The 21,765-nt window shown below is 36.3% G+C and overlaps 2 protein-coding genes across 4 annotated transcripts in view; one reads left to right on the plus strand and one right to left on the minus strand.

The window, feature by feature from the left end:
- Positions 1-21,765, minus strand: part of CNTLN (centlein) — a 332,078-nt gene that overhangs the window by 131,900 nt on the left and 178,413 nt on the right. For all 3 annotated transcript variants that reach the window (XM_081278288.1, XM_081278287.1, XM_081278289.1), the window contains exon 13: positions 13,824-13,924. In XM_081278288.1, the coding sequence (XP_081134414.1) occupies positions 13,824-13,924 (101 nt within the window). The remainder of the gene's footprint in view (positions 1-13,823; positions 13,925-21,765) is intronic.
- LOC308639942 (uncharacterized protein) lies at positions 11,593-12,959 on the plus strand. The gene is made up of 3 exons (XM_081278331.1): positions 11,593-11,966; positions 12,066-12,364; positions 12,667-12,959. The coding sequence occupies exons 1-3, from the start codon at positions 11,608-11,610 to the stop codon at positions 12,903-12,905; spliced, it is 897 nt and encodes a 298-aa protein (XP_081134457.1). The 5' UTR covers positions 11,593-11,607; the 3' UTR covers positions 12,906-12,959.

Below are 21,765 nucleotides of genomic sequence, written 5' to 3' on the forward strand. Positions count from 1 at the left end.
TAAAAATTTGTTCCCAGGATGTAGGCTCCCTATTTACCTCTCTTATTGTTTCTCTTGCTGAGAAAAAACGTTTTAGTTTGAGTGAGTCCCATTTATTGATTCTTGTTTTTAACTCTTGTGCTATGGGCGTCCTATTAAGGAATTTGGAGCCCGATCCCACAATATGTAGATCGGAGCCAACTTTTCTTCTATCAGGCGCAGAGTCTCTGATTTTATATCAAGCTCTTTGATCCATTTTGAGTTAACTTTTGTGCATGGCGAGAGAAAGGGATTCAGTTTCATTTTGTTGCATGGGGGATTTCCAGTTTTCCCAGCACCATTTGTTGAAGATGCTATCCTTCCTCCATTGAATGCTTTTAGCCACTTTATCAAATATAAGAAAGTTGTAATTTTGTGGATTGGTCTCTGTGTCCTCTATTCTGTACCACTGGTCCACCTATCTGTTTTGGTACCAGTACCATGCTGTTTTTGTTACTATTGCTCTGTAGTATAATTTGAAATCTGGTATTACTATACCGCCTCATTCACACTTCCTGCTTAGAATTGCTTTTGCTATTCTGGGTCTTTTGTTTTTCCATATGAATTTCATGATTGCTTTATCTATTTCTACAAGAAATGCCATTGGGATTTTGATTGGCATTGCATTAAACCTATAGAGAACTTTGGGTAATATAGCCATTTTGATGATGTTAATTCTTCCTATCAATGAACAGGGTATATTTTTCCATCTGCTAAGGTCTTCTTCTATTTTTCTCTTTAGGGTTCTGTAGTTTTCATTGTATAAATCTTTCACCTCTTTTGTTAGGTTGATTCCAAAGTATTTTATTTTTTTTTTGAGGATATTGTGAATGGGGTGGTTGTCCTCATTTCCATTTCATAAGATTTGTCGCTGATATACAGGAATGCCTTTGATTTCTGCGTGTTGATTTTATATCCTGCCACTTCACTGATTTCATTTATTAGCTCTAGTAGTTTCTTTGTAGACCCTTTGGGGTCTGTTAGATATAGTATCATATCACCTGCAAATAGTGATAATTTAAGTTCTTATTTTCCTATTTTTATAACTTTAATTTCTTTTGTCTAATTCCTCTGGCTAGTATTTCGAGAACTAAACTGAATAGAAGTGGTGAGAGAGGGCATCCCTGTCTTGTTCCGGATTTTAGAGGGAATGCCTTCAGTTTTTCTCCATTCAGAATGATGCTAGCCTGAGGCTTAGCATATATACCTTTTACAATGTTGAGGTAAGTTCCTGTTATCCCTAGTTTTTCTAGGGTTTTGAACATAAAGGGATGATGTACTTTGTTGAATGCTTTTTCTGCATCTATCGAGATGATCATATGGTTCTTATCTTTAAGTATATTGATGTGGTGAATAACATTTATTGATTACCGTATATTGAACCAGCCTTGCATCCCAGGCATGAATCCTACTTGATCATGGTGCACAATGTTTTTGATATGCTTTTGTTTTCAATTCCCTAGGATTTTATTGAGGATTTTTGCATCTAGGTTCATTAGAGATATTGGTCTGTAGTTTTCTTTCTTTGAAGTGTCTTTGTCTGGTTTCGGGATCAGGGTGATGTTGGCCTCAGAATAAATTTGGAAGAGCTCCTTCGTTTTCTATTTCTTGAAATAACTTGAAAAATATTGGTATTAATTCTTCTTTGAAGGTTTTTTAAAACTCGGCTGTATACCCATCCGGTCCAGGGCTTTTCTTGGTTGGTAGTCTTTTGATGGCTTCTTCTATTTCCTCCTTTGTTATTGGTCTGTTTAAATTGTGTGTATCTTCCTGAATCAATCTGGGCAAATCCTATGACTTAAGAAATTTATCAATATCTTCACTATCTTCTATTGTATTGGAATATAGAGTTTCAAGATAATTTCTAATTATCTTCTGTATTTCTATAGTTTCCGTTGTGATATTGCCTTTTTCATCCTGTATGTTAGTAATTTGAGTTCTCTCTCTTCTTCTCTTCGTTAGCATGGCTAAGAGTCTGTCAATCTTATTTATTTTTTCGAAGAACCAACTTTTTCCAATGGTTTTCTTTGTTTCAATTTCGTTGATTTCCGCTCTGATTTTAATTATTTCTTGCCTTCTATTACATTTGCTGTTGTTTTGCTCTTCCTTTTCTAGGGTTTTGACATGAAGTGTGAGTTCATTTATTTCTTGGTTTTTTCTTTTCTTGAAGAATGAACTCCAGGCAATGAATTTCCCTCTTAAAACTGCTTTCATTGTGTCCCATAGATTCCGAAATGTTGTGTCTGTATTTTCATTTATCTCTAAGAATTTTTTGATTTCCTCCTTTATGTCTTCTGTAACCCATTGATCATTCAGTAACATATTGTTCATTTTCCAGGTGATGCAGAATTTTTCCTTCCTTCTTTTATCATTGATTTCCAGTTTCATTCCATTATGATCAGATAAGATGCATGGTATTATCTCCACACCTTTATATTTACTAAGAGTTGCCCTATGGCATAATATATGGTCTATCATTGAGAAGGATCCATGTGCTGCTGAGAAGAACGTGTATCCCCTTGATGATGGTTGATATATTCTATATATGTTGGTTAAGTCTAGGTTATTGAGTTCTATAGTTTCTTTTTCCGCTTTTGTGTGCAGGATCTGTCCAATGGAGAGAGCTGTGTGTTGAAGTCACCCATAATTATTGTGTTGTGGTCTATTTGACTCTTGAACCTAAGGAGAGTTTGTTTTTTGAACATTGCAGCACCATTGTTTGGTGCATACATATTGATAATTGTTATGTCTTGGTGGATGGTTCCTTCTAACAGTATATAGTGTCCTTCTTTATCCCTTTTGATTAACTTAGGTTTGAAGTTGATTTTATTCGATATGAGTATGGCCACTCCTGCTTGCTTCGGAGGACCATGTGAGTGGTATGATTTTTCCCAACCTTTCACCTTCAGCCTGTGTATGTCTTTTCCTATCATATGAGTCTCCTGAAGGCAGCATATTGTTGGATTTTTTTTTTAATCCAGGTTACTAGCCTATGTCTCTTGATTGGTGAATTTAAGCCATGAATGTTTAGTGTTACTATTGATATATGGTTTGCACTTCCAGTCATGCTTATTTATTTATGTATTTTAATATGGCTAGTTTTTCTTCTTTGGTTTTTTTTTTATTCCCCTTTACTGAGTTACCTCCCACTGTTAGTTTTGGGTGCTGTTTTTCCATTCCTCTTTTTGTAGTGTTTTTCTCAAAATGCCTTGCAGTGCTGGTTTTCTGTCTGTGAATTCTTTTAACTTTTGTTTATCGTGAAATATTTTAACTTCATTGTCAAATCTGAAGCTTAATTTTGCTGGCTACAGTATTCTTGGTTGGAATCCATTATTTTTTAGTGTTTGAAATACGTTGTTCCAGGATCTTCTCGCTTTCAACGTCTGTGATGAAAAATCAGCCATTAACCTAATTGGTTTACCCCTGAATGTAATCTGCCTCCTTTCTTTCGTAGCTTTTAATATTCTCTCCTTGTTCTGTATGTTGTATATCTTCATAATTATGTGTCTTGGAGTTGGTCTATTATGGTTTTGTATGTTTGGGGTCCTGTAGGCTTCCAGGATTTGGCAATCCATTCCCTCTTTCATATCTGGGAAGTTATTCTAAGATTATTTCATTCAATAGATTGTTCATTCCTTTGGTTTGAACCTCTATGCCTTCTTCTATCCCAATGACTCTCAAGTTGGTTTTTTTATGACATCCCATATCTCTTAGATGGATTGCTCGTGATTTCTTAGCATCCTTTCTGTGTTGACTATATTCTTTTCAAGTTGATAAACTTTTTCTTCATTATCTGACGTTCTGACTTCTATTTGATCTAATCTATTTGTAATATTCTCCTTTGAGTTTTTAATTTGGTTTATGGTTTCCTGCATTTCTAGGATTACTGTTTGATTTTTTTTTAATCTCTATATCCTGGTAGAGCTCATTCTTTGCCATTTGAGTTTGCTTATGTAATTCATTCTTATTGTGTACTTTCATTGTTTGGACTTGCTGTCTAATGTCTTCTCTAAGATTCTGTTCGATCTGAGTTAGGTATGCCTTGAATTCTTTCTCTGTCCATTTTTCTGATGCCTCTAGGTTCTGTGAATTTAAGTTGTCCTGCATTGTTTGTAATCCTTTTTTTCCCTTGTTTTTTCATGGTGCTCATGTTACTTTCCAACTCTGTTTGACTGCTGTGTTTCTGTTTTCTCCTTTAAATTTGTTTTGTTTTTTATAGTTCCAATGTCTCTCCTTTGTGTTGGGAGACAATGTTTAGAGATGTTGGATTTAATTGTGATTTAAGGCAATTTCATTAGTTTCATTAAAGGCCTACAGATTTTGATGGCATATAGAGAACTGAGGTTTGAACTTAGGATTTTATGTTAAGGTCGGGCTATTTGATGGTATGGAGGTTAGTATATGTTAGCTTCTTTGGGGGGTTGCTCAAATGTAGGCGGATATTAACAAGAGAATATAAGGAGTACTTGGGGGTAGTTAAGGGCTTGGGCGGACTATAGACTGACTCGTAGTATTCGTCTATTTGCATTTAGTAAATTATACGTAATCTGGGTGGTCATGCTTAAGAGTAAAGATGGGGAAAAGGTAAGAAAGCAAACCAAGAAAGAGAGAGGGAGAGAAGAAAAAAAGAGAAAAGAATAGAAAAGAAAAAGAAATGATAAAAAATAATATGCAGTAAAATAAAAAGTACAATTAAAAAAATAATTAAAAAAAGAAAAAAATTAAAATTAAATTTTTTTAAAAAAAAGGCACTGTTAGGCTTCTATTTTCTTCGCTTCCAGTAGGTGGTGCTGTGCCTCCCAGGCCAAGATTTTGCCTCCGGCTGTAGGAAACAATCCGTGTGAGACCGCTCTCTCCTCGCCCCCCTGGTGTCTCTCAAAAACTGTTAGCTTAGGTTTATTCCTGGTCTCTAGTCTCCTCGCTTCTCCTGCCAGACAGGCTCCCGCAGTGTGATACCTCTCTGCAGTTCAAGCTACATTCTGGGCCTGCAGTTTCCTGGATGTGGAGCCAGGCTATTGGGAACTGGCTCCTTATTGTTTTGATTCCCTCCCCTAACTCCTACTCCGAGAGCTGGCGAGACAGGTTTCGTTTTCGCTGCTCGTGAGAAGGGGGAGTTGGAGGTCAGGTGCCTTTACCTTTCCCCACACCTCTATTCACGCTCACTCTGATATTCACGCCCCCAGAAAGCCGGGGAGAGATTTTATGCGATTTCCCCACTGTATGTGAGGAGGGCTAAATGCCACACACCTGTTCTATCGCTGAACTTCTTGCGTTCTGTTGGAAACTGGCAATGGTGATGTCAGCTCTCCAAGATGGTGGCCTCTGGCTTCCTCGGTGGGTTGTCCGGTGTGGAGGGCAGACCTGGACTGTTTCTCTCCCCTGTATCAAACCCAGAACTCAGCCTGAAGCACAGTGAGGGCACAGTTGGCAGGACCCCCCAGAATCCGCAGCACCATTATTCTGTGTTGTTGGCATGCCGTTTCTCGTGGCGCCGCAGTTTCTGGCTACGGGGTGGGCCACCGATCAATCAGCCTGAATCTCCGGGTGCACGGTTCACTGGAGATTGAGCCCCAGTAATTGATCCTCGGGTGCTGGAAATCCTTCCTCTAGGTTTCAGTGCACCACAATTTTGTTGGAAATTCCTAACAAGATAGCTTTTGGCTGTTCTAACTCGTTATTCACCTGTGCAGTGACGCGGTACACGGGGGTGATGCACTCTATTCGCCGCTATCTTCCAGCCCCCAGTTCATACCAATCTTATTTAGTTTTTTTTTTTTGTTTTTTTTTTTTATTGGTTATTCAAAACATTACAAAGCTCTTGACATAGCATATTTCTTACATAAGCTTTGAGTGAGTTATGAGCTCCCCTTTTTACCCCCAACGCAGATTTCAAAATCATATCAGTTACATATCCCCATTTTTACAAAATGCCATATTAGTAACTGTTGTATTCTGCTACCTTTCCTATCCTATACTATCCCCCCTCCCCTCCCCTCCCATCCTCTCTATCTACCCCATCCACTGTAATTTATTTCTCTCCTTATTTATTTTCCCATTCCCCTCACAGCCTCTTATATGTATTTTTGTATAACAATGCGGCTCTCCCTCCATTTCCATGTAATTCCCATTTTCTTTCCCTTTCCCTCCCCCTTCCTGTCTCTGTTTATTGCTAGTCTTTTCTTCCTGCTCTTCCTCCCTTCTCTAATCTTAATTGCTCTCATTATATCAAAGAAGTCATTTTGTATTTGTTTTTTAGGGATTGGCTAGCTTCACTAAGCATAATCTGCTCTAGTGCCATCCATTTCCCTGCGAATTCCATGATTTTGTCATTTTTTAGTGCTGCGTAATACTCCATGGTGTATAGATGCCACATTTTTTTAATCCATTCATCCATTGAAGGGCATCTGGGTTGTTTCCACAGTCTAGCTATTGTGAATTGTGCTGCTATGAACATTGATGTGGCAGTATCCCTGTAGTACGCTCCTTTTAGGTCTTCAGGGAATAGTCCGAGAAGGGCAATAGCAGGGTCAAATGGTGGTTCCATTCCCAGTTTTCCCAGGAATCTCCATACTGCTTTCCACAGTGGCCGAACCAATTTGCAGTCCCACCAGCAATGTACAAGAGTACCCTTTTCCCCACATCCTCTCCAGCATTTGTTGTTGTTTGACTTCATAATGGCTGCCAATCTTACTGGAGTGAGATGGTATCTTAGGGTGGTTTTGATTTGCATTTCTCTGACTGCTAGCGATGGTGAGCATTTTTTCATGTACTTATTGATTGATTGTATGTCCTCCTCTGAGAAGTGTCTGTTCAGGTCCTTGGCCCATTTGTTGATTGGGTTATTTGTTATCTTGTTGTCTAATTTTTTGAGTTCTTTGTATACTCTGGATATTAGGGCTCTATCTGAAGTGTGAGGAGTAAAAATTTGTTCCCAGGATGTAGGCTCCCTATTTACCTCTCTTATTGTTTCTCTTGCTGAGAAAAAAACTTTTTAGTTTAAGTAAGTCCCATTTGTTGATTCTTGTTATTAACTCTTGTGCTATGGGTGTCCTATTAAGGAATTTGGAGCCCGACCCCACAATATGTAGATCGGAGCCAACTTTTTCTTCTATCAGACACAGAGTCTCTGATTTGATATCAAGCTCCTTGATCCATTTTGAGTTAACTTTTGTGCATGGCGAGAGAAAGGGATTCAGTTTCATTTTGTTGCATATGGATTTCCTGTTTTCCCAACACCATTTGTTGAAGATGCTATCCTTCCTCCATTGCTTGCTTTTAGCCCCTTTATCAAATATAAGGTAGTTGTAACTTTGTGGGTTAGTCTCTGTGTCCTCTATTCTGTACCATTGGTCTACCCGCCTGTTTTGGTACCAGTACCATGCTGTTTTTGTTACTATTGCTCTGTAATATAGTTTGAAGTCTGGTATTGCAATACCGCCTGATTCACTCTTCCTGCTTAGTATTGCTTTTGCTATTCTGGGTCTTTTATTTTTCCATATGAATTTCATGATTTCTTTATCTATTTCTACAAGAAGTGCCATTGGGATTTTGATTGGCATTGCATTAAACCTATAGAGAACTTTTGGTAATATCGCCATTTTGATGATGTTAGTTCTGCCTATCCATGAACAGGGTATATTTTTCCATCTTCTAAGATCCTCTTCTATTTCTTTCTTTAGGGTTCTGTAGTTTTCATTGTATAAATCTTTCACCTCTTTTGTTAGGTTGATTCCCAAGTATTTTATTTTTTTTGAGGATATTGTGAATGGGGTGTTTTTCTTCATTTCCGTTTCACAAGTTTTGTCGCTGATATACAGAAATGCCTTTGATTTATGTGTGTTGATTTTATATCCTGCCACTTTGCTGAATTCATTTATTAGTTCTAGTAGTTTCTTTGTAGACCCTTTTGGGTCTTCTAGGTATAGAATCATGTCATCTGCAAATAGTGATAATTTAAGTTCTTCTTTTCCAATTTTTATGCCTTTAATTTCTTTCGTCTGTCTAATTGCTCTGGCCAGTGTTTCTAGAACTATGTTGAACAGAAGTGGTGAGAGCGGGCATCCTTGTCTTGTTCCAGATTTTAGAGGGAATGCCTTCAATTTTTCTCCATTCAGAATGATGCTAGCCTGAGGCTTAGCATAGATAGCTTTTACAATGTTGAGGTAAGTTCCCGTTATCCCTATTTTTTCTAATGTTTTGAACATAAAGGGATGCTGTACTTTGTCAAATGCTTTTTCTGCATCTATTGAGATGATCATATGGTTCTTATCTTTAAGTCTATTTATATGGTGGATAACATTTATTGATTTCCGTATATTGAACCATCCTTGCATCCCAGGGATGAATCCTACTTGATCATGGTGCACAATTTTTTTAATGTGTCTTTGTATCCGATTTGCCATTATTTTATTGAGGATTTTTGCATCTATGTTCATCAGAGATATTGGTCTGTAGTTTTCTTTCTTTGAGGTGTCTTTGTCTGGTTTCGGAATCAGGGTGATGTTTGCCTCATAGAATGAGTTTGGAAGAGCTCCCTCTTTTTCTATTTCCTGGAATAACTTGAAAAGTATTGGTATTAATTCTTCTTTAAAGGTTTTGTAAAACTCCGCTGTATACCCATCCGGTCCTGGGCTTTTCTTGGTTGGTAGTCCTTTGATGGCTTCTTCAATTTCATCCATTGATATTGGTCTGTTCAAATTGTGTGTATCCTCCTGACTCAGTTAGGGCAAATCATATGTCTTAAGAAATTTCTCGCTGTCCTCACTATCCTCAATTTTATAGGAATATAGGTTTTCAAAATAATTTCTAATTATCTTCTGTATTTCTGTAGCATCTGTTGTGATATTGCCTTTTTCATCCCGTATGTTAGTGATTTGAGTTCTCTCTCTTCTTCTCTTCGTTAGCATGGCTAAGGGTCTATCAATCTTATTTATTTTTTCGAAGAACCAACTTTTAGTTTTGTTAATTTTTTCAATAGTTTCTTTTGTTTCAATTTCATTGATTTCTGCTCTGATTTTAATTATTTCTTGCCTTTTGCTGCATTTGTTGTTGTTTTGTTCTTCCTTTTCTAGGGCTTTGAGATGAAGTGTAAGTTCATTTATTTGTTGGTTTTTCTTTTTTCTGAGGAATGACCTCCAGGAGATGAATTTCCCTCTTAAAACTGCTTTCATTGTGTCCCATAGATTTCGATATGTTGTATCTGTGTTTTCATTTATCTCTAAGAATTTTTTGATTTCCTCCTTTATGTCTTCTGTAACCCATTGATCATTAAGTAACATATCGTTCATTTTCCATGTGATATAGGATTTTTCCTTCCTTCTTTTATCATTAATTACCAGTTTCATTCCACTATGGTCGGATAAAGTGCATGGTATTATCTCCACCCCTTTATATTTACTAAGGGTTGCCCTATGGCATAATATATGGTCTATTTTTGAGAAGGATCCATGTGCTGCTGAAAAAAACGTATATGCACTAGAAGATGGTTGATATATTCTATATATGTCAGTTAAGTCTAGGTTATTAATTGTGATATTGAGTTCTATAGTTTCTTTATTCAACTTTTGTTTGGAGGATCTGTCCAATGGTGAGAGAGGTGTGTTGAAGTCACCCATAATTATTGTGTTGTGGTCTATTTGATTCTTGAACTTGAGGAGAATTTGTTTTATGAACGTCGCAGCACCATTGTTTGGTGCATAAATATTGATAATTGTTATATCTTGTTGGTGAATGGTTCCTTTTAACAGTATATAATGTCCTTCCTTATCCCTTTGGATTGATTTAGTCTTGAAGTCGATTTTATTCGATATGAGGATGGCCACGCCTGCTTGCTTGCGAGGACCGTGTGCGTGATATATTTTTTCCCAACCTTTCACCTTCAGCCTGTGTACGTCTTTTCCAGTCAGATGTGTCTCCTGGAGGCAGCATATTGTTGGATTTGTTTTTTTAATCCATGTTACCAGCCTATGTCGCTTTATTGGAGAGTTTAAACCATTAACATTTAGAGTTACTATTGATGTATATTTTGTACTTCCAGCCATGTTTGATTATTTATCTCTTTTTTTTTTTTATAGTTTAGTTTGTTTCTCCATTGTTAGCTTTCCCCCCACCATCTGTCCTTATTGAGGTACTTCCAATTGTTGGCTTTGGTTATTGTTATTCACTTCTTCCTCGTGTAGTGTTTTGTTCAAGATGCTTTGCAATGCTGGTTTTCTGGCTACAAATTCTTTTAGCTTTTGTTTATCATGAAATATTTTTATTTCGTTGTCGTACCTGAAGCTTAATTTTGCTGGATACAGAATTCTTGGTTGGCATCCATTGTCTTTCAGTGTTTGAAATATGTTGTTCCAGGATCTTCTCGCTTTCAGCGTCTGTGATGAAAAATCCGTTGTTAATCTTATTTGTTTACCCCTGAATGTAATCTGTCTCTTTTCTCTTGCAGCTTTTAATATTTTCTTTGTTCTGTATATTTGATATCTTCATAACAATGTGTCTTGGCGTTGGTCTACTGTGATTTTGTGTGCTCGGTGTCCTGTATGCATCTTCAATTTGTATATCTGTTTCCTTTTTTATTTCTGGAAAGTTTTCTGTAATTATTTCTTTTAGCAGGTTACTCATTCCCTTGGTTTGACTCTCTATCCCTTCCTCTATCCCAATCACTCTTAAATTTGGTTTTTTTATGTTGTCCCATATCTCTTGGATGTTTCTCTCGTGGTTTTTAACCGTCCTATCAATGTTGGCTAGACTCTTTTCAAGATGATATATTTTGTCTTCATTATCTGAAGTTCTGGCTTCTACTTGCTCCATTCTATTAGTGATACTCTCATTTGAGTTTTTAATTTGGTTTATAGTTTCCTTCACTTCTAAGATTATCGTTTGATTCTTTTTTATAATCTCTATCTCCTGATACAGATGCTTAACTTCTTCTTTTATCTGTTTATGTAATACATTCTCAATGTGTTCTTTCGCTGCTTGAATTTGCTGTCTCATATCCTCTTTAAGGTTCCGTTCCATCTGTCTAAGGTGTTCCTTGAGCTCTTTGTATGACCATTTTTCTGATGACTCTAGGTCCTCCTGAATATTTAGGCTATCCTGCATTGTTTGTACTCCTTTTCTTCCTTGCCTTTTGAAGCTGCTCATGTTGCTTCTTGTTCTGTTTGACTGTTGAGCTATTGTTTACTCCTATAAATTTATTTGATGCTTGGGATGAAAGGTATTAGAAGGGAAGGGAGGTGGTCACTAAAGAGAATGAGAGTAAGCAGGTAGAATTCAAGGAATGGGGAATAAGAAAATTGAAAAGAAATGTAAAGACAGAGGAAAAGAAGGAAAGAGAGAAAACGATAGAGAATTAAAGAGAATTTAAGGACAAATAATAATAATAGAAATGAGAGATGAAGTTTAAAAATGGAATAAAATAAGATAAAATGGATTAAAGATATCCTTTAAAAAGACAGCAACAATAAAAATAATAATAATAATAATAATAAAAAATTAATAAAAAAATAAAATAAAATTAAAAAAAAAATAACAAGAAAAAAAAATATATTTATAGATGCAGTCCTAGAGTGTGATTAACTGTTCTTCCAGTAGATGGCGCTGTGGCCACCGGGCCAAGTTCCTCCTCTCAGTGGTCGGGATTCAATCTCTGTGCAGCAGATCTTCCTCCCGGACTGGGCGGGTCTCCACTCCTGCTGTTCGCCCTGTGGGCGGGGCCTGTTGCCGAGCCCGGCGGGGGTCGTTTGTGGCGCTGGGCTGGCAGTTTGGATGTGGTCGTCTGGAGCCCTGCACCGCCAGAGGGGGTTCACAGATCTGGGCCTGCTGGAGCCGGGCAGGCAGTGCCCTCTCCCCCACTCACTGCAGCATGTGGGCAGCGGCCGCCTGTCTGCGGCTGGTGTCAATTTACAGAGCTGGACGGGCTCGGGCCCAGGCAGGCAGCGCCCGCCCCCACTGTCGCTGCAACGTGTGGGCAGCGGGCGTTTGGCGGCAGCTGACGACCACTCACAGAGCCCAATGGGCGGGGGCCCAGGCAGGCAGCGCCAGCTCCTAAGCTGGCTGCAACGTGTGAGCAGCTGTTGGCGGAGGTTCACAGAGCCGCCAGCGTGGGTCCAGGCAGGCCGCGCCCGCTCCCACGATCACTGCAACGTATGGGCAGCGGCAGGGGCCGGTTCCCAGAGCCGCCGGCGTGGGTCCAGGCAGGTAGCGCCCACTCCCAAGGTCGCTACAACCAGCGGCCGGGGCCGGTTCACCGAGCCGCCGGCGTGGGTTCAGGCAGGTAGCGCCCGCCCCCAAGGTCGCTGCAACCAGCGGCCGGGCCGTTTCCCAGAGCCGCCGGCGTGGGTTCAGGCAGGTAGCGCCCGCCCCCAAGGTCGCTGCAACCCACGGCCGGGGCTGATTCACCGTGCCGCCGGCGTGGGTCCGAGCAGGTAGCGCTCGCTCCCAAGGTCGCTGCAACCAGCGGCCGGGGCCGGTTCACCGAGCCGCGGCGTGGGTCCAGGCAGGTAGCACCCGCCCCCTAGGTCGCTGCAACCAGCGGCCGGGCCGTTTCCCAGAGCCGCCGGCTTGGGTCCAGGCAGGAAGCGCCCGCTCCCAAGGTCACTGCAACCAGCGGCCAAGGCCGGTTCACGGAGCCACTGGCATGCGTCCAGGCAGGTAGCGCCCGCCCCCAAGGTCGCTGCAACCAGCGGCTGGGGCCGGTTCCCAGAGCCGCCAGCGTGGGACCAGGCAGACAGCGCCCGCTCCTCTGTTTACCGCAACGTGTGGGCTGCAGCCATTTGGCGGCAGCCGGCGGGACTGTGTCCCAGCTCTGCGTTGCCGAGATTCAGGCGTCTGGGACACGCTGCCACCTCCAATTAAACTTACTAGTTCCATGCAGGTCTCCTTTCAGCTGAATTTTGCTAGAGGTTTCTCAGTAGGACGCCTGTGGGTGTATTCTTTCTGATCCCGTTACAGCGGAGGCACTGACAGTGCTGTTTCCTCGCTGGCCGCCATGTTGTCCTCCTTATTTAGTTTTTCTAATGAGTTACTGACTTTGTATGGTAAATATTGTTATTTATTTATTTATTTACTTACTTACTTAGATATAATCCCAGTTACTGAGATATAATCCCAGTTATTTTTATTTATGTATTTTTAAAATATTGATACAGGATCTTGCAAAATTGCTGAGCTTCTTGATAACTTGCTTACATGGCCTACAATATTCAGTCCTACCACCTCAGCCTCCCCAGTCAATGGGATTGCAGGTCTGTGCCACCATAGCCAGTAAATGTTTTTATCTTGATTAAGAATAATCTTACTTTCAGAGCAATGACCATATTTCATATTGTAGAATAATTTTAGGTTGTTGGTGAGAGAGATTGCACACTTTAAGTTTTCCACGTTTCGTTAAGTTTTCCAAGTTTCATTCTAGATCTAGATTTTGATTACAATAAAATAGATGCTATCTAAATGATCTTTTAAAAATGTAATGTCAAGTGAAAATATTTAGAAAATATTAACCCCACATCTTTTACAGAACAGTAAATAAACATAACTAAGAAAATCTTAACAATAAACAGTAAAAATTAGTACGTTTTCTTCTTATCAAATCTCTCTTACAAAAAGTTTTCATAAATTAAAAATCATACCACAGTGGGATTTTTAAGTATTCACTCTCTGATTTTCTCATAAGAGGAAAAATGTTAATGAGTTATCCATAAGTGGTAAAAAAGAAAGGGGTAGATTTTTTAGAAGAAACAAAATAAAACATGAAGAACTATGAAATTTAACAATGATTCTGTTAAATATTTTTAGAGAAAAAATTGTACCTTCTCTTTTCTCTGCCATACATCTATTCAATTCTTGTATTGTTGCCTTATCAATAGATATATGTACTTTAAGTTCATCCAATTCTTCCTGAAGATTCATTCTATGAAAATTAAAGCAATGACTAATTACATAAAAATATATGTTAAGGAATGCAAACAAATATTTGTAGCAAATAAAAGTAATAAATATATTTGAAAATACATAAAATAGGAAAATGGTAAAATAAAGGCAAAAAATATATTAATCATATTAACATCCTCAAAATTATAATTGATTTTTAATGAGAATCTAGAAAGTAAAATGCTTTAGTTGAGTGATTTCTGGTAACTTTATCATAATCAACAAGGTAAATACCTAAAGTAGAGACTAATTTTTAAAAATCATTTACTGAGCTGCTTAACCACTTTCTAATACAAAGATAGGCTAGGTAAACTAGTACTAAAAAGTGTTACACTTCTCAGAAGATGATGTAAAATCAATCAAAAAACACATAAAAAATTCATCATCACTAGCAATTAGAGAAATGCAAATCAAAACAACTCTAAGATTTCATCTCACTCCAGTCAGAATGGCAGCTATTATGCATATAAACAATAATAAGTGTTGGCGAGGATGTGGGGAAAAAGGTTCACACATACACCGCTGGTGGGACTGCAAATTGGTGTAGCCAATATGGAAAGCAGTATGGAGATTTCTTGGAAAACTGGGAATGGAACCACCATTTGACCCAGCTGTCCCTCTCCTCGGTCTATACCCAAAGGACTTAAAAACATACTACAGGGATACAGCCACATCAATGTTTATAGCAGCAAAATTTACAATACCTAAACTGTGGAACCAACCTAGATGCCCCCTCTAGGAGATAAATAGATAAAATAAAATGTGGCATATATACACAATGAACTATTATTCAGGAATAAAAGAGAATAAAATAATGGCATTTGCAGGTAAGTGGATGGAGTTAGAGAAGACAATGCTAAGTGAATCCCACAAAACCAAATATCAAATGTTTTCTTTGATATAAGGAGGCTGATTCATAATGGGATAGGTAGAGGAAGCATGGGAAGAATAGAGGAACTGTAGACAGGGCATAGGGGTGGGAGAACAAGAGGGGGGCATGGGGTAATTAATGATGGTGGAATATGATGATCATTATTACACAAAGTAAATGTATGAAGACACAAATGGGTGTGAATATACTATGTATACAACCAGAGATATGAAAAATTGTGCTCTATATATGTAATAAGAATTGTAATGCATTCTGCTGTCATATACATAAAAAATAAAAATAAATTAAAAAATAAAGTTAGAGAAAAATAAAACAGTCAAATTACAAAAAATATTGAATCTTATAGTTTGATGTGTTAACTTACACATTTTTGTTCATACAGACATAAATACACATACATAAGGTGTTTAAAAAAATTTAGATCCAATGATCATAGATTTTTTTGTTTTTAAAAAATTTTATTGTGACATAATTATACTTAATGGTGAGACTCATTATGCCATATTTACATATGCACATAATATAATTTGATCAACCTCATCCCTAGTACCTTCCCTTCCCTTCCCTTTCTCCCTGCTCCTACTCTGCTTGCTCTATTCTGATGATCTCCCTTTATTGTTATTATTTTAATTAGTTTGTTTTAATTATATAGATAATTTGGATTCATTGTGGTATATCCATATACGGACATAGCATAATTTGGTATATTTCATCCCCAAGGACTTCTACAGGCCCTCCACTGGTCCCTCCCTCTTGATCTTCTTCCTCTACCATTGGTCTGTCTTCTCTCTGTTTTCATAATATCCCCTTTTTATTCCTTTTTGTTTTTCTCTCTCTCTAGCTTTCCCATATGAGGCAAAACATTCAACCTCTGACTTCTGAGTCTGATTTATTTCATTTAGCATGATGTTCTCCAGGTCTATCCATTTACCTGCAAATGCCATTTGAGATTACCAAATGAAAAGAGGAACACATACATAAGTACACATATACATTCAACACAGGATGATTTGGAGTAAGTTCCTCATTTGTTTAGATAACACTATGGACAATACTGAAGTAAGATGGCTCCTTCAAGGGAAAAGCAAATAAAATTTATCTCAACCCAATAAAGATCAGAATATTTGAGAAACACTATCAAAAACCTTGAACTTACTGACTTTTTAAAACACTTCACTCAAAGAATAGCAAGATAATATTTCTTTTCAAGTGCTGTGGAACATTCACCAAGTTAAGACAAATATACTAAATCACACATCAATTATAAATGAACCAAAGTCATCTAAATAGTGCAAAGCATCTTCTACAACCTCAATATAATTAAATTAAAAACCAATATCATAAGGATGTCTACAAAATCCCCTAATATTGGAAATTAAAGAACTTACTTCTCAGAAAGATTGACTGCTTGAGCAAACATAGTCAAGTTCCTGTAGCTTCTTAGACCCAACTGTGTATTTCCTTATAAAATCAAGTTTTAGCAAACAACCCCACTAAGTCAGTTTTACTAACAACGTCTCTACTCATAATATCTGATCACCATCAATATCTGACTGTATACCTCATCCTCCACTATTCCCCATTTGATGTCTGAATCCCTGGTTTATCTTTATGAAGATTCCAGTTAAGACCATTTAGCCAGAGTCCCCTGATGCTTCCTTGGTAATTTTCCATCCACTGACTCTTACCCTGCTCTGGCTGTAAATTCTCACTTGCTCATGCAATGTTCAGAGTCAATCCCAATCAATCTCTCTCCACTACAGTAAAATTCTATGTATTCTATGGTGAGAGTCCTGAATGAATTCTTCTGTACCATATTTTAATATGTTATCATGGAATAATTTTTTGATTAAAACTTTTAAATATATCTCATGAAGATGACTCAAAAAGGAGTTAGAAAATACTCTGAAGTTAAAATACTCTGAAGTTAAATTAACAAAATGTTAAATACTTATATTAGAAAAGAAAAAAGATCTACAATGATATAAGCTTCTAAAAGTGATTTGCTTATTTTTCTATAGAATCAACTATCCTTTTTAAAATTTATTCTTAATATATTCTGAATACTAATCCTTTGCTGGACATAAATAATGTAAACACCTTTTCTCACTCTGAAAGTTGCCTTTTAATTCATGTTGCCTTTCAAAGTTGCCTTTAATTCAATAGTATGTTTCAACGAACAGAGGCTCTTGGTTTTAGTACTCCCCAATTTATCAATTTTTAGTTTGTGTTTACTGCATTTTGTGTGGTTTAAAAAAATCTTTGTGTACTACAGGGTCACAAAACTGTTCCATGCTTTATTGCTTGGCCCATTATATCTAGACATAAAATCAATATAGAATTTATTTTTGTTTTTGGTTTGAGGTAAAAATATTTTATTAAATAGGATTTTTAAGTCAAATTTCTTAGGATTTCTAGCTATATATAAATCATGTAACATTTACTTATTTCCATTTTTCATTTGGTCATAGTGAACGTACTTATATGTTGATATACAAGATTTTCCTCACTGTTTGTTACTAGAAGTGAAACTATTATATCTTTGAGTATATTGTTAAACATATAGAAAGCATATTACAAACTTAAAAAATATAAAGAATAATATAACAAACATCATTATAACAACCAACTAGACTTAAAAACAACAAATTATGTCATATTTAAGTAATTACTTTTATTTTGCGAAAAAACCAAAATGAACCAGGAATGGTGGCCCATGTCTATAATACCAGATGCTCACTGGGCTGAAGCAGGAGGACTGCAAACTCAAGGCTACATTTGATGAGGTATGATGCTATTCTTTTTTTAAGATCCCAGGGCAGGGGCCGGGCTTGTGGCTCAATGGTAGACCGTTTACATAGCATGTGCGAGGTGCTGGGTTCAATCATTAGCATCACATAAAAATAAATAAATAAAATAAAGGGGTTTTGTTTGTTTTGTTTTGTTTTTTAAAAAGAACCCTGGGCAAGCAACTAATATACATTGAAAATATACTGTTAAAAAGCCTGAAGTGGTTTTTAGATAAAGAATCTTATAGATAACCTATCTCAAAAGAAAAAGGGTTATGGAGATGCAATGAAGTGGTAGACCACTTGCCTAACATGAGAAGGCCTGGGGTTCAATCCCTGGTATTAGAATGAATGAAAGAATAAAAGAAAGAAAGAAATATCAACCTATAAGTAGTCTTACTCCATTCGATATTCGACCTTCCTTCAATCTCTGGAAATAATCAATATCTTAAATCTGGTTTGTTTCTTTGTGGTCCATTCCTTAATATTATCTGTGGATGTATGTGTACAGATATGTATAACTATATTTTTGTTAATTTTTCATAGAATTTTATAATTTAAACAAAATTATACTTTTTGTAGATGTATAATAATGTATGTACTATTATTCAACTTCTTTTAACTAAATGTTTGTTTTTTAAGCATATCCATTTTAATGCATATAAATCTACTTTATTTATGCATGTTAGATGCAGTATTGTCTCTCATTATTTATATACCACAGAGCATTTATGTTATCTAATGGACATTTAGATAATTTCTAATGCATCACTATTACAACACTATGGCAATAAATAGCCTTATTCATGTATAATGTTTTCCTTCATTTAAAAAATCCTAAGAATCAATTTTGGAGTGATATTTTTCTTTTAAGAGTTTTTATATTTCCTAGATAGAAAAACACGGGGAGCACTATGTGTGTGTGACAGTGGTAGAGCACTTGCCTAGCATTCTGTAGATCCTGGGATTAAAAACCCAGCACAGTGAAACAAACTAAAATATTAGGAAAATAATTTGCCTATAATCCTACATCTTTTAAAGTTTTATATTTTTATTTTTGAAAATTTTTTCGAATTAATTAGGCATGACAATAGAATGCATTTTGAAACACTGTACACAAATGGAGCACAACTTTTCATTCCTCCAGATCCATCCATTTACTGTCAAATGCCATAATTTCATTCTTCTTTATGGCTGAGTAATATTCCATTGTGTATATATACTGTATTTTCTTTATCCATTTATCTATTAAAGGGTACCTACGTTGGTTCCATAGCTTACCTATTGTGAATTGAGCTAATATAAACATGATATGGGTTCATTGTTATAATATGCTGATTTGAAGTACTTTGGGTACATGTCAAGGAGTGGGATAACTGGGTTATATGATGGTTCCATACCAAGTTATATGAGGAATCTCTATACTTCTTTCCTGAGTGGTTATACCAATTTGCAGTTCCACCAACAATGTATGAGTGTATCTTTTCCCCACATCCTGGCCAACATTTATTATTATCACAGTGTAATTTTAATTTGTTTCTCTAATTGCTAGTGATGTTTTTCATATATTTATTGACTAATTGTATATGTTCTTCTGTGAAGTGTCTCTGTTGTTCCTTTGCCCATTTGTTGACTAGGTTTCTTGGTGTTGTGTTTTTGAGTTCTTTATATATTTTGGAGATTAATGCTGTAGCTGAGGTGCAAGTGGCAAAGATTTTCTTCCTTCCTCCTGTAGGTTCTCTCTTCATATTCTTGAATATTTCCTTTGCTATGAAGAAGATTTTTAGTTTAATACCCATTTATTGGTACATGATTTTGCTTCTTGCACTTTAGGAGTCTTGTTGAGGAATTTTGTTCCTAAAGCTGACACAATGGAGATTTGGTCCTGCTTTTTCTTCTAGTAGGCACAGAGTCTCTGGCCTAGTGCCTAAGGTCCTTAAATAAATACCCTTTTCCAAGAAACGATAGCAAAAATTTTCAAACCTTGTGAATGAGATGCGGGCCACATAAGAAGGAATTTAGAACTGCAAGTACACAAAAATTCAAAAAAGAACCGCTCCATGAGCTATCATAATTAAATTGCCAAATATCCAGTGTAAGTATAGAATTTTAAAACCCTCAAGAGAAAAGATGTCAGGTCACATTTAGAAGTAAACAAAGGAGGAAATGTCTGATTTCTCAACAGAAACCCTAAAAATCTTGCAGGACTTGGAACAATGTGTTTTAGACCCAGAAGGAACATAAGTGTCAAGCAAGATTGCTATATGCAATAAAGCTCTCATTCAAAATTCAAGAAATAAAAATCTTCCAAGATAAGCATAAACTTAAGAGAATTCATAACTATTAAGCCAGTATGACAGAAAATGTTGAAAGAAATTTTACATATAGAAAATTAAAACCAAACAGAACTTGAAAAAGAATGAATCTTAGTAGAAGAGAAGATACGCAAATGAGAATTAGAATACATATATTAGAATACATATTTATGCATTAGAAATAAATTTAAATGGCAGAAAATAACAAACATCTATGATACTACTGAATGTAAATGTTCTCAATTCTCCAACTAAAAGACTTGGACTGGCAGACCAACTGTATGTTCTGTGTAAGAGACATAACAATAAGGCAAACATATCCATAGGCTGAAAGTAAAAGGATGGAAAATGATATTCCACACAAATGGAGCTCATAAAAGCAAGCAAAAGCAGCCAATTTCATATCTGACAAAGTATACATCATAATAAAAACCAGAGACCAAAACATTATAAGGGAACAATTCAACAAAAGGATATAATAATAAATATGTATGCCCCAAATATTGGTGCATCTAATTTTATATAAAAGACATTACTCAACATAAACATTCAGACAGACCCCGATGCAATAACACAAGGTGATTTAAACACATCTCTCTCAGCAATAGATAGTTCATCCAGACATAAAATCAGTAAAGACACTTCAGACCTAAAGAATATTATGAATCAAATGGACATAACAGACATCTGTAAAATATTTTATCGAACAACAGCTGAATAAACTATTCTTAGCTATCATAAAACCTTCTCTAAAAATACCTTCTCTCTTCATATTTTAGACTATGAAGCAAACCTTAGCAAATGTAAGATAACTTATATAATCTCTTACATCTTTTCAAAACATAATAGAATCAAATTAAAATCAATATCAATAAAAACTACATTAATAAGGGAGACTGAGCTTTTAAATCATGAATAAATCATAGAAGAAACCAGGGGAGAAATTTTTTAAAAAAATAATGAAAATATAAATACAAAACCAAAATCTCTAGGACACTATAAAGGAGGTAGTAAGAAAAAAGTTTATAGCCCTAAGTACCTACATTAACAAAACCAGAACCAATGATGCCTCTCAAGGTCCTATAAAAGGAAAAAACAGATAAACAGGATTTCATCAATATAAAAAACTTTGTGTATTAAAAGGAAACAGACAACTTAAAAAATGCCAGAAAAAAACTGTAAATATCTAGTATCCAGAATATATAAAGCACTCTTGCAACTCAACAACAAAAAGACAAGTTAGTTTCAAAATAGGCAGAGGACTTGAACATATATTTCTTCAGTAAAGATAAATAAATTTTTGAACACATGCAAAGGTGCTCAGCATCATTAACCATTAATAAAATGCAAATAAAACCACAATGAGATACCACTTTACACCACAGGAAACAAAAACAAAAATGGCGATTGACAAATGATAGAGAAGATATAGGCAAATTTGGATCCTCATAGTTTACTAGTAGGGATGTAAATGATACAGCTACTGTAAAAACAGTTTGGCAGTTGCTTAAAAAATTAAATAATTAGTATATGACTCAGCAAGTCTACTTACAAGCATACAACTGAAAGAATTAAAAGCAAGTATTTGAATCAATATATATACAAATGTTCTTAGCACTATTTATAAATAATAAAAATGTTGGAAGCTATTCAACTATCTATCAATGTATGTACTGATAAACAAATTGCAATATATTGTTACAATGGAATATTATCGCACTGTAAAAAGTAATTAAATTCTGAAATATACCACAATGTGGATGAATCTTGAAATAAAAGAAGTAAAAGAAGCTAGACACAAAAGAGTATATATTGTATAATTCTA

This window comes from Spermophilus citellus (assembly GCF_964194105.1).
Source record: "Spermophilus citellus genome assembly, chromosome: 2".
In the NCBI taxonomy this organism is placed as follows: domain Eukaryota; kingdom Metazoa; phylum Chordata; class Mammalia; order Rodentia; family Sciuridae; genus Spermophilus; species Spermophilus citellus.

What these genes read in the sequence shown, in the direction of transcription:
- LOC308639942 (XM_081278331.1), top strand. Translation starts at nt 11,608, where the DNA reads ATGGCGCTGTGGCCACCGGGCCAAGTTCCTCCTCTCAGTGGTCGGGAT. An exon ending in AGGCAGCGCCCGCCCCCACT is followed by an intron (nt 11,967 to 12,065) that starts GTCGCTGCAACG and finishes CCAGCTCCTAAG; the next exon opens with CTGGCTGCAACGTGTGAGCA. An exon ending in GCCGGCGTGGGTTCAGGCAG is followed by an intron (nt 12,365 to 12,666) that starts GTAGCGCCCGCC and finishes GCGTCCAGGCAG; the next exon opens with GTAGCGCCCGCCCCCAAGGT.